Here is a 13,642-nt window from a genome sequence, read left to right on the forward strand (position 1 = left end):
CTCTCTCATTGTCTCTTGTCCTATGTGCCTTCTTTGGCTCTCACTCCTTAGCCCTTCTATCAAACCCTTAACCATCATGTCTAGCCTCAAACATGCCATCCTCACAATTTTATCTAAGATGAATGTGAAAATGAAAGAAATAGAATGATTAAAAAATCTTAGATCACATGAAGAAGACTCTAGAAGCACAATTGTTGTGGGCGAAAATCACTAGAGAAGGGCCATTCCAAGAAGGAGACATTTATCAGTGGAATTTGAAATTGAGTACTGCAATAGGGACTTAGCATGCGTATGGCTTTATAACTGACAACAAATAAACCATCCTTCGATATAGGAGCTTGGAAAAAAGGTGGAAGAAAAAATGAGTAGAACCATAGTGTTAAATGTACTATTATACTAGATAGTTTTTAAATCACTATAGATGTAATGAGATTTGTGTGATTCCATGTATGTATTAATGCATGAGTTTCACATATATACTAATGGCTTGCCACCTTGTGAACCAAACTATGTCTATGTGCACACGTATGTGTGTGTGTGTGTGTGTGTGTGTGTGAGAGAGAGAGAGAGAGAGAGAGAGAGAGAGAGAGAGAGAGAGAGAGGAAATGAAGGAGGTGTGGAGGGGTGGGAAGGATTGGAGGGGGGCGGGGCTCGGCTAGGCTGGGAGGAAGGGAGAAGAGAGAGAAGACATGGGTAATAGAGGGTTTAGAGAGATATTGGTTGTTATAAAAAGCTTGCTCCAGAGAGAGAGAGAGAGAGAGAGAGAGAGAGAGAGAGAGAGAGAGAGAGAGAGAGAGAGAGAGAGAGAGAGAGAGAGCATGCATAAAGAAAACAAATACTCTTTAAAGAAGACCTAAGCCCTTTTGAGTTGCGAGAAAGGGTTGATCATATAAACTAAGGAGATTGGCTATCTAAGGAGACAATTTGTACTTATATAAGGCATGCAAATGATAGATTGAATATAAGGAGGTGCTAGCCTTTTTATGTAGTACGAAAACATTTAAACTAAATAGATTGTATAAACTAAGGAGATTGGCTATCCAAGGAGGCAATTTGGTACTTGAAGGGGGTAGATTGAAATACAAGGAGGCACTTTCCTTTTATGTAGTAAGAACATTTGTAGGGTTTTCTTATTTTAGGTAAGGCATTCTATGTCACTAGTTATAGTTGATTTCTTATGAACATTTATAGGGTTTTCTTATTTTAGGCAAGGCATTCTACGTCACTAGTTATAGTTGATTTCTTATGAGAATCTCTTATGGGCAAAAACTAAGGTGTGTGTGGGCTCTTTTATGGAAATCACTCATTGATAAAGATAATGCCAAGGTTGAGGAGGGTAGTTATGAAGGGTTTCTTAGTGGGGTGATTCATGAGTAAATCTTTTGGAAAAGACTAGCTGAGATTTGGGTATGATGGGCCTTAACAATTGTGTGAGCATTAATGGTCTTCATTTATTCATTCATTCATTCATTCATTCATTCATGAGAGAGAGAGAGAGAGAGAGAGAGAGAGAGAGAGAGAGAGAGAGAGAGAGAGAGAGAGAGAGAGAGAGAGAGAGAGAGTATGCATGAAGACAATATTTGCTCTTTAAAGAAGTCCTAAGCCCCTGCATGAAAGAGGTGTGATTGTACAAACTAAGGACATTAGCTATCCCAAGAGGTAAAGATTTCACTCCATGCAATTGGTACTTATAAAGATTTCACTCCATGCAATTGGTACTTATGAAGATTTCACTCCATGCAATTGGTACTTATAAAGCTATAAGATATGTGTTTTTTTCAAGCTAGTAAAATAATGGCTCCCTCCACACTTGGCATGGATTCAAAAATCGTAAAGAGTTAAAAAAAGTACATGAGAAAATGTAATGCATATCATTTATGGAATTAAGAAAATTAGTTTATGAAAAAACTAAGTTGTGATATGTGTTCTAAATTAGAACTTATGGACATTTTTAAAAAGCAGTGCATCCATATGTGGAAACAGTATGTATTTGTGGAATTTTATATTGGGTCTCTATCAACATCACCATACTTCGTTCAAATCTTAACTAAACCCTCTTTTTATAACATATATTTTAAATGGCATTTAGTCCTTTGCAATAAATGACACCGTTCAACTCAATTAATTTCAACTGAGGAAATCACACTACAAGCAGAGTTGAAGGGTAGATGCCAGATAGGCTTGATTTTTGACGGGCACCCTACCCTTCAAAATTGACAGTTTTGGTTAAATACAACAAGTTTTTTTTTTGTATTTTAGTGTAATTTTTGCTGGTGGGCATTATAAAATTTTGCAAGTATTTTACGGCCAAAATGCTAAAAAAATGGATGTGACACCCGTCAAAACGCACCTCATTGCCAGGATGGGATATGTGTGTAATTTTGGTACAGATTATAAATGAAATTATAAAAAAAGGGTAGACTGAATACATGCGCAGTTGGTACTTTTTTCTCGAAATTTATTTGAGAAATGAAGCAATTCTAGAAGAGATAATATAAGGTGAGAAGGATGAAATGGAGACATCCAATTGGTCAAAACATTATTGTTAAGTTGTTGGAGCCCACACACACATATATATGTACACACACACACACACACACACACACACACACACTTGTATGTATAGACACACACACACATACATGCATACATACACACACACACGCACACATATATACACACGCATACACACACATATGTATATAGACACACACACACACACATATATATATATATATATACACACACATATATATGTGTGTGTGTACATGTATTTTTTTACTTGGCAAAAGTGAGGCTATATAATTTCAATGCAAAACACATATAGACGACACACACACACACACATTTTTTACTTGGCAAAAGTGAGGCTATATAATTTCAATGCAAAACACGTTTGCAAGGACTAGTTTAGTTGAAAACACGTTTGCAAGGACTAGTTTAGTTGAAGACACTTTACTCCATCACTTTTTTAAAAGATGCTGGCGGATCTCTTAAATGGCACAAATTTTAAAAAGGCTCAAACTCCCAATCAATCAATAGATTTGAGACATCGGGAAAAGAAATAATATATATATATATATATTTTTTCATATATTTGCATGGGGAGAAGAGAGGAGTAATAGATTGCCTGACATTTCCTAATCAATGCGCTTGGAGAAAAAGAAACATTGATCTTCTTTTTAATTATCAAAATTAAACTGCATGAACACACAAAATTTTTTTTTCATTGGTACGCGTAAACTTATAAAAATGAAATTGGTAAAATAAGCATTTAATATACTTCCAGTTTATTTCAAAAAATAGAAATTGGTAAAATCAGCATTCGATTCCCTATGCTTAAAGGGCTTTTCTCTTGTAAAGCATTTCTCTTAAACATGTATATGAAACTTGGTTCCTTGTTAATTCTACTAAAATTATCAAAAAAACTCACGGAAGATTTAAGCTCGACACTTCAAAAAAAAAAAAAACCAAGATAGAAATAGTGAGAATCACTACAAAATGTTGCTAAAATTATCAAAAAAACTCACGGAAGATTTAAGCTCGACACTTCAAAAAAAAAACCAAGATAGAAATAGTGAGAATCACTACAAAATGTTGCTAAAAATCTGTGAAAATTGTGATAATTAACCATAAAAAAAATTACCACCATGGGGGTCTACCTACTTAGGCAACAATATTGAGAAAATGGTAAGTATGTCGCAAAAATGGTGAAAATTGCTATTTCAAAAAAGAAAAATAGAACAAAATGATGGAAATGGGACCTATGGTGCAATTGGAAAACTATTTTTTAAATTAAAAAAGGCATAATTAGAAAAATAAAACATAAACAGAGATTGAAATCGTTTGGGTAATGGTCAATGAAAGGACCCTTGAGACAAGGGCCACAGAGAGAGCATGCACAACTGCTTTGATGGAAACATCAGTTGATGTATAGAAAATATAAAACAAAGAAGAAATTCTACAGGGAACTGTGAATTTGAGGTATTAAAAAAAAATTTGGGGTCTTAGATTTCAAAGTGGGCCAATAGCTTTACATAACATGTCATGTTGGGAATAGAGGAAAAGCCCATAACGAATCAAGGCACAAAATAAAGCGAAAAAGAAAATAATAAAATAGATTTGAAATATCTAAGCTAAAAAATGTAGGAAATAACAAGCAACAAATAAAAATCTGGGTTCATGTGGAAATAAAAATTATAGAGTTCTGATTGAGGTATTATAGAGGGACGAAAGATACAAATTCGAATGAAAATGTGGGAGAAAGTAGAGCTGTCAATTTAGAAAATATTCTAATAAGATTATTACTTTGCAACCTCTATCGTAGCTCAGTTGGTGGAAGAGGACGTGTGTTATCCTAGAGGTCCTGGGTTGGATCCTCACTGACTACGGTGGATGTGCACCCTTGAGAAACACCCCCCCCCCCACCACCACCACCACCACACACACACAGACACACACACACACACACACACACAAACACATACACAAATATATATATTTTGTGTAAAGCATTTCCTAAGTGAAAAAGATATTTTCTTATATCCTCGGCCCCGCCCCCCGCCCACCCCCCCCCACACACACACACAAACACATACACATATATATATATTTTGTGTAAAGCATTTCCTAAGTGAAAAAGATATTTTCTTATATCCTTCTACAAAGGCAAGTAAAAAATATTGTATATATACAATAATAAGTTATAAAAGGAGAGTAATTATGTAGTTATTGCTAGAAATAGAGATAAAAAACAAAATCTAGATGTAAATGTGCGTAAAGGAAGATTTAAAAAAAGAGAGAGGAAACTGTAGGAATAAATGAAATATTCAACAAGAAAAAAAATTCTTTGAAAAAGGTTTACCTTTGCTTTGGAGAGAAGAGTAATTTCTTTTTATCAAAATTTTCTTTCTGAAAATCTAAAATTGATTGGTGACTTGCATGCATGCAAAGGTTGCCACAAAAAGTGTGAATATTATAAAGACAAAAAATTTTGCTGCTTTTTGCAGCTTTTTAGGTAAAATAAAAAAGGTCAAAACCAAGAAAAGCAAAAACCAGCTGATAAATGAGTTGAAATTAAAAAATATTATCACAAGAAAAGAAATCGCTGCACACCTTTTGATTGTGTAAGATTTTGCTTCGAAAAACACAACTGAATCTTCATTGTTTTTAATGGAAAAAACGAGGAATGGAAATTACTGCCCAACTCCTCCGTATGGCAAAGTTTAACTGTTTTAAGAAAAACGATTTAACAAATTGCTTTTTAAAACAATTCTTACTTAATCTTGGAGAAAAATGAGTCAAATTAATTTCTTTTACAACAAAAATCTAAGCATGCTTTATAAATGCTTCTTGTTTTATTAAATACCTAAGATAGATTCAATATGTCTATATTTGTATGGCACAGTTTAACTGTTGTGACAAGGAGAAAAATTGTATAAAACTCTTTAAAAATACTTCTTATTTAATTTGAAGATACCTTATATAGATCCAATATATTTATATATGTATATATATATTGCAAAGTTTATAAAACTCTTTAAAATTACTTTTTTATTTAATTTGAAGGTATTTTACAGACTCAATATTTATATACGTAGTTCAACTGTTTTGACAAGGGGGAATTTAAAAATTTCTGTAAAAATATCCTTATTTTAATTGAAGACGTCAACATGAAATAATAATGGAAAATTGGGTACTCATAAAAAATGAGAATATATTTAAAGAATAAACATCAAATTGTTTATTTCCGTAACATAGAAAAGGACAAATTTTACTATCCATGACAAATTTTACGTATCCATTACAGAGAATGATAAAAAGAAAATCAGGTAAAAAAGAAAACGACGTAGTGTAAAAAAAAAGCAATAGTGAAAAAAAAAACAAAGGAAGAAGAAGAAGAAAAAACTACTAATTTGTAGAAAATTAGAAAATTGAGCAACTCGTAAATGCAAAATTGAATAGCCCATTAAATGGAAAAAAAAATGTAAAAGGTTAGAAAAAGCTTTTTATAAAGAAGCTTTTATAATATAATTTTCAGCGCCTTTCAAAAAAAAGGGAAAAAATGAGGAAAATATAATGCGGAAATGTAAAATGACCAGCTTAATTTGGATTTAAAAATGGAAAGGAAACTGACTGTCAACGGTTGAGATATAAACAAGAAAATTATTTAAAAAAGAAAGAAAGAAAAGGGGGTTTGTTTTTTGAATTTCGCAGATTTCTAAATTGAGATAAAATGACCCAACAAATAGCCTAAATTGAGGCAAGATTGACAAAATAAACTAGAGCACAAAAATGTCCTTTTCTTTTGGGTTGTATTCGTGAAAAAGAAAAGCGGTGCTCTCTCTCTCTCTCTCTCACACAGACACACCCCTCTCCTCTCTCTATCTAATTCATCATTCTCTCTCTACAGTTTTTCTGCTCACACGACCCTATCTGTTCATGTTTCTCTCTCTCTATATATATATCCACACCTGAAGTAATCTCTTCTATCTCTCTCTATTTTCTTTCGAACAGACGTTGATTTAAGAGCGCGCTCTCTCTCTAGCCACAACAGCTTTCTCCTATTTTTCCGAATTTCATTTTGGCTCTCCCCTCCCTCTCTCTCTCTCTCTCTCTCTCTCTCTCGCCCCCTCACTCTCTCTCTCTCTCTCTCTCTCTAATTTGGTCTCTGTCTCTCTCTCTGGCTATACCCCTCCCTCGCTTTCCTTCTCCGCATTTTGGGCTTTTGATCGCTCAGACCAATTTTTGATGTGGGTTTTCTCTCTCTCTCTCTCTCTCTCTCTCTCTCTCTCTCAATCCTTCCAATGCTTTTTTTTTTTGCCCGTTAGCCCCCCCCCCCTCTCTCCTCTGTCTCTGTCTCTCCCCCTCCCTCCTGCACTCCTTTTCTTCGTTCAGCCTACCCACCCTCCTCAATTTTTCTTTACCATTGCTTTCTCCCCCTTTCTTCTTCTTCGGAAATTGACCATCAGGGTGGGTGGTGGCCTCTTATCACAGCGCTTTTGCCAAGCCCACGATCTTCTTCTGTGCCATCTATTTCACTTACCTCAAACACAAGAGGCCCACCGCAAGCACCTGTCGCAGATCCACACCTTCAGCTTCGGGCGAGTACTGGGTACGAGTTTTTTGTGCCTTTTGCAAACACGCGCGCGCGCGCGCACGCACACACACTCACCCACCCACCCTTCTCACCTTTTTCCCAGTGTTATGTGCGCTTTTCTGCATCGCAACACAAACCCATCCCATCTAGTGTTCTTTCTTGCTGTCTGGATGGGCTTCAATCCTCTGCTCTCATTTGCTACTTGGGCATCCTAGAAGTTGCATGTGGGTGCACTGAATACAGTCATTGAGCCCATTGCATGCATTTTTGCATCTCGTGGGCTTTTATCAACGATCTCCTAACACTGCTTTTCTTCTTTTCTGTCGTATCAGGGCTGTGCTGACACCAGTGACATTCTCCAAGTGAGAATTATCTTGCAAAACATATCGAGAAACAACGAGGTCTCTTTTAAGGATGCAAGGGCAAGCTTTACCTGGGGTTGCCTGTTAGTGACCATGGTAAAGCCTGAAGCAACATGGTCATGTCTGAAGCAGCTTCTTTAGTGCAAACACCGCACCGGGTGAAGCATGGAGATTGTGAAAACGGAAGTGCAGGGTTTTCAACATCGGCTGCCCGAAGGCCTCGCAACAGAGAAGTCACATCAAGGTACAAATCCTCAGTATCACCTGCTCCTGTTCCTAACCGCCGGTTCCCTACTCCCAATGTGGATCGCACTGCAACTTTGCCGGATGTCCCGTCACCGAAGAGAGCACTGTCTGTTGAGAGAAGAAGACCATCACCCACAAGAACTGCAGAGAGCAAGGTTTCTAAGGGCTCCACTGATGGAGCACCTATGGCTCCCCGGCGCGTGGGGGTTCGTACAGAGCTTCTTTGGCCATCAACACGGACCCTCTCAACCTCAATGCAGTATGAGCCTCAGTCACTTCCGCCAAATGGTCATGCAAAGAGACAAATTGACAGCCGAGGGAAAGCCAGTAGTGTTGTGGCCGATCATACATTGAGGCCTTCAGCTAATGCAGTGCAAAGGTCAGCTGATTGCCGGAAACCGACACCCGAACGGAAAGCTACACCCCTGCGTCGCCAGAAGATAGATCAAGCTGAGAATGCTAGGCCACAGGAGCCTGATCAGTACTGTTGGCCAGGGAGTAGCAATGTTAAAATGTCAGGAGCAGCAATGAGTAGGAGTGTGGATCTTGCTGCAGAGAGAGAAAGGCCCCTCAGCAGAGCAACTTCATCATTGGTGCAAGGGAAACCTGTGCCACGGCCTGTCAGCTCTTCTCGAGCACTTTCTCAATCTATCAATGAGGGACCAACTTTCTCAAGTGGCTCTCAGAAGACGAGGTCAGAAAGTAGGGGGAGAAGGCGAGAGTCTCCTTTGAAGACCACCACCAAAGGCTCTAATAAAGATTCCCCCCCCAGTGTCAGTTCACACCCAGCTGATTGTTTTGTTGATCAGGTACTCCATCCAGGAAGACATGCTGCACAGGCAGTAGAGTTGGCTTGTTCGGAAACCACTGCTTTCAGTGATAATGCTTCGGATACGGACAGTGTATCATCTGGGGGTACGACAACTACCTCCTCTTCAGGTTGGGGCACACCAGGAAGTGTCTCGGTGACTAGAGGGGTTCGAGGTACTACTGTACCTGCACGGATTTGGCAAGATGCAGCAAGCCGATCGCAGCGTTTATCTGAGAACAACAAATTGCGGTCCTCAATGCCAGAATCTGACTTTTCAGCAGCTTCAGCAGGGAGGCTAGGTTTCAGATATAAGACAGTGGAGAGTCCCCAAGGATCGAATCCAGTTGTGAATGGGGCTGCCGCATCATCTCCTTGGTCGGTGATGCGTAACCGCTCTGTTTCGGGTTTACTGCCACCCCAGCAGCCTCTCTCTCCAGCAAGAATCTCCTCTTACAGGAGTATACCTAGTCCTTCAAGGTCAAGGGGTGGACCACCACTAACACAAAGCCAGAGGTCCAGCAGTGCTGCGGTGATGCTTAATTTTGGGGGGGATATCAGGAAAGGCAAAAAGGGACTAAGTCAAGCAGAAGAGCTCCACTTGCATCGCATTCTTCATAATAGACTCCTGCAGTGGAGATTTGTAAATGCAAGAGCTGCAGGGGCAATGAATGCACAAATATTTGCTGCAGAGGTAGGGATTGAGTTATTTCCATAACCTAAAAGCATTAAGCTAAGGCTTGCATGTTTAAGGTTGTTCTTATTTACAGGTTAGGTGTATGCTGACTCCCCTTTTTTTAAAAATGGTCAGAAATCGCTGTATAATGTCTGTGTGAGGATTTTCGATCTCAGATCTTCGGTGATAACGAAGAAGACAAGGCTGCAGCAAGCAAGACAAGCTCAGAAGCTTAACTGTCTTCTGTCAGTCCAAGTAATCACTTTTTCTGTGACCATCATGTACGCGTGCACTGGACGTTTATTGCTGATAATTGTAAGAAAGTGGATTTTATTGACTTCTTGTATGTGACGATCTTCTCTCTCTCTCTCTCTCTCTCTCTCTCGATGCACAATAATATCTGTACTTGCATCGGCTCACTTAAGTTGGAAGCACACAGCAGCTAAATGCGGTGAGATGCCATTTTTTTGTTGACATTTGTGGTGGTCCATGCTCTCAAGTCATCTCTAACATTGCATTTGTGCACTGCTGTGAGTCCGTGACTTAGTCACTACCTTGTATTTGCTCACCCAATACCTGTAGGCGGTTAATTATCCGCCCGTAGGTGATACTGCCGAGGAAGCGCCAAGGGGGGTTTTGAACCCAGGACCTCTTGGTTCTAGGCAAACACCCAATACCCGTAGGTGCCCGCCCACAGGCGCTTAATTATCCGCCCGTAGGCGATGCTGCCGAGGAAGCACCAAGGGGGTTTTTGAACCAAGGACCTCTTGGTTCTATAGGCAAACACCTTCACCAATTGAGCTGCCACAGTTCCCATGTGTGATAGTATCCACAGAACTGCTGCCAAGCCTCCGAGAGATCTTGTAGTTGTTAAAGAGAGAATCTAGTTTGGATTGGTCATATTCCATGGTTTTTGTTGCTGGGAGAAAAAAATTGTCTGCATGGAAATCTGCTTCTCTGTTTAGGAGTGCAGTTGGAGATTTGGGGCTGGGGATGGAGAAAGGGGCTGCTAGCGTGATCTCTGTGTTCTGGCAGCTGTTCAGGGCCCAATCTCCACTGCTGCGCTCTACAGGGCTGGGGACGGGCTGAGGAGAAGAATGCCCAGGATATCCCCTAACCGCCCCTAGGGGAGCAACATTTTGATGTCAGGCTCCTGGAATTCTGCTGCAGACTAAGTGTGGGTTAATGTGCATATTGTTGCTTCTAGATGAGCTGCTTCTGGGGCTGAATCTGTTTTGCTGATAGCACTAATGCTGGCTGGAGAAGACAAACACTGTGGAATGCCCCTGGCTGGGCAATATGTTGGGCCTTCATCCGACCTGCATCTTCCCATTTCAAGCTTGGACAACTCAATGTGGGCCTATGGCCAACGCACAGCCTGTTTTGGCTACAACCGTCTACACATGGGATGATGACAACAGCCTGCCCCTGGTTGCTCCTGATTATGGTCTTTATCTGCCCATTCTGCTGCTTTTGGTCCTGCCTGCACACACACTGGTGAGTGTTATATATCGCCTCGGAGGGGCATCCCTTTCCTTGGTAGTGCATTCTACAGTCTACCCATTGTTGGGGGGATAATTCTTGCAAGGTTGGAGGCGGGTGTGGACATGGCTGGAGGGTGCCACAAGTGGAAACATGGGAAGGTCAAGGGTCATAATAGGCTAGAGTGGCACCTTGTCATAATAGGCTAGAGTGGCACCTTGTCATAGTCTCTTCATACCTTGTCATAATAGGCTAGAGTGGCACCTTGTCATAGTGTCTTCGTTGGGTCCTGTACTTTTGGGAGGGACGGAGGTTGGGAGTGGGGACCCCAGCTGGTGGCTCTGTCCAGTGCCCTTTCTTGCGTGTTGTGTGTGTGCGCACCTCTTGGGAGTCAGGTTGGCCATGCTGGTGGTGTGCGGACTAGCAAAGTTTTAGGCTTGTCACCCATGTGGAGTCCAACATATGGGATGCTGACACAACAGCCTGCCCTTGGTTGCTTCTTTTGATGGTCTTCATCTGCCCATTTTGTTGTTTTATTTCCTGCCTGCACACTCATAGTGGCATTCCTTTCCTTGGTAGTGCATTATACAGTGAGTCATTGGTGAGTCCTATCGCCTCATAGTGTCATTCCTTTCCTTGGCAGTGCATTCTACAGTGAGTCCTTGCCCTGTTATAGGCGCTCACAAAATAGGTCTATTGTTCTTGTTCATTTAGCCCATCCCAAATTGCATTGAAAAAAAATAAATCATCAAGGATACAGATTTTTTTGGGGCCCAGGCCATCAATCCACAGCACTAAGTGGAAAATCTCATGTCTGCTGTCATGCAGATGACAGATTGTAGTAGCATCATGATTCTTTATATTTCAATGATCAATGGAAGCAAAAATGAGTATGCCTGTCAAGGACAAAATATTGCAAAGGGATCAAAAAAGAAGTGCATTTGGCACAGCCAGAGGGGTGGAGGTGGGGCAAGGAAACAGTGGGCATGTGAGGAAAAGCAATCTGTATAATCTTGAAGCACAGTGCTGTGCTTAACATTGAGGACATACTGGCTGGTTGACTTGCCCCTTACCCAGCCGAACCCCAAAAGCTTGTGGCCACACCCTCACTGGTTGCTGTTCATACTTTATCTGCTTCTGCTCTCATGACAGGTGTTCCCTTGTATTATTTTGCTGCAGGCCCCGAGGCTTGAGGACTGGTCTAGTCTGCAGCAAGAGCACTCAATTGCATTGAAAGGAGCTGTGCAAGCTTTAGAAGCTGCGGTTTTGCGAGTACCTGTAACCGGTGGTGTAAAGGTAATGCTTTACTTGGTACTCTCTCCTTTCAATTTGACCTTGTTGAGATAGAATACTTCATTTTTTTGAATATATTCTGCAGGCAGATGCTCTTGCTGTCAAGGAGGCAATAAGCTCTGCATTTGATGTGATGAACACTGTGGAGAATTCGGTCACCTATCTTTTGCCTAAGGTGTGTGTGTATGTAAATGGTTGAAATGAGAGATCTAGCTCCCTCTTGGTGAGAATCAACTCTCATATACATGAGGTTGGGCATCTGTGGGCCTCGCACACTCTTACCAGCTTCCACGTTTCTTACCAAGCCTTTGTTCCACCTGCACATGCAGGCGGATAAGACCAACTCTCTAGTTTCGGAACTAGGTCATGTAGCTGCTCAGGAGAGGGTACTGTTGGAAGAGTGTGCAAGTCTGCTTGCAATGGCGTCGGCATTAGAGGTGATAACCACTCTCTTCTTTGTTTTTGTAACAAGGTTGAAGTGTTTGTGAAGAAACCCTAATTTAGCAACTAAGGTGCTCTGTACTTGTATTGGCAGGTAGAAGAACGCAGCATGAGAACTCACTTAGTCCAATTCGAACACGAGAGAGCTCGTGTCTTAGGGCATCTGATGGATAATACTGCTTCTGCACCAGACTCTGTACTACTATGATCACCATAACATGACCCCATCCCACTTGTTAAAGCTAGGATCATCATAACCAGCTCAGCCACACGAATGGAAGATATGTGGATTGCGAAGCGGGAGTGAAAACCTTGTGTTCTCTTCCATTTCTTGAGCTGCTGAACCTGAGGAAGAGCATCATGGAGGTGTTAAGACAAGGCAAATATGCCTGTCTCACCTCAGTGCTCATCAAGGCAGGAGTGTATTATATTTTCGTGATGTAACAGTTTCTCTTCCCAAGGAATGTGCCCACATACCCCTTTCCCTCTTCTATGTCTTCAAAAGGAAATTGGATTTTTTTAAAGATTCAAAATCCACAACTTAGAAAGTGAGGCCAATGTCCTCCCTCTCTAAGATGTCTCTAATATTGTTGTTGATCATTGGGGATGTGAAATTTGGAAATCAAGTCTTCGTAAAGGTTGAATGTCAAGGTGGCCTAGAAGGTGAAGTTTAGATATGAAAGCACTTAAGGGTAGTTGGTTGCTCCTTGAGTGAGTACTGTCTACTCCACATTTGTTTTTTGGCATGTAAAGCCATGGGGTTCCCAAGTTTGTTCACCTTAATATAAAATTTGTTCTCCTGGGTCAGTGCATCTGAAAGAGCAGGCCTTGCAATCGTTTTGGGTCTGCGCATCTCAAACAGGATGCCTTGCAATCCTTCTCGGTCAGCTCATCTGAAAAAGCATGACTTGCAGTCATTTTGGGGTCAGTGCATCTCAAAGAGCATGCTTTGCAAACATTTTGGGCCTATGTGGATCATAGTCAGCTCATCTTCTCGGTCAGCTCATCTGAAAAAGCATGACTTGCAGTCATTTTGGGTCAGTGCATCTCAAAGAGCATGCTTTGCAAACATTTTGGGCCTATGTGGATCATAGTCAAATTAGTCTTTTTAAGCCATTCTTCAGAAATTGGGCGCCCACTTCATGTATTGTAGGTCGTGGTCAAGGTTGAAAATGAAGGTAGGGATTTCTAAAATTTGGATTGGACCATTACTTCAAAATTAACCATTTCTTGTA

General features: G+C 40.6%; 1 protein-coding gene across 2 annotated transcripts; it reads left to right on the forward strand.

Moving 5' to 3' along the window:
• The first annotated feature begins 6,803 nt into the window (after positions 1-6,803).
• LOC147615244 (QWRF motif-containing protein 2-like) lies at positions 6,804-13,214 on the forward strand. 2 transcript variants are annotated; one of them, XM_086779301.1, is made up of 7 exons: positions 6,804-7,114; positions 7,432-9,209; positions 9,327-9,446; positions 11,853-11,969; positions 12,052-12,141; positions 12,296-12,403; positions 12,502-13,214. In XM_086779301.1, exons 2-7 carry the CDS (start codon positions 7,575-7,577, stop codon positions 12,613-12,615), a joined length of 2,184 nt encoding a protein of 727 aa, XP_086635427.1. In that variant the 5' UTR covers positions 6,804-7,114; positions 7,432-7,574; the 3' UTR covers positions 12,616-13,214. The 2 variants fall into 2 exon arrangements, with proteins under 2 accessions (XP_086635427.1, XP_086635426.1); XM_086779300.1 differs by lacking the exon at positions 6,804-7,114 and adding an exon at positions 7,216-7,323.
• Positions 13,215-13,642: the final 428 nt, after the last annotated feature.

Source organism: Cibotium barometz, chromosome 40, assembly GCF_041138505.1.
Source record: "Cibotium barometz isolate CiBa-2024 chromosome 40, ASM4113850v1, whole genome shotgun sequence".
Classification (NCBI taxonomy): domain Eukaryota; kingdom Viridiplantae; phylum Streptophyta; class Polypodiopsida; order Cyatheales; family Cibotiaceae; genus Cibotium; species Cibotium barometz.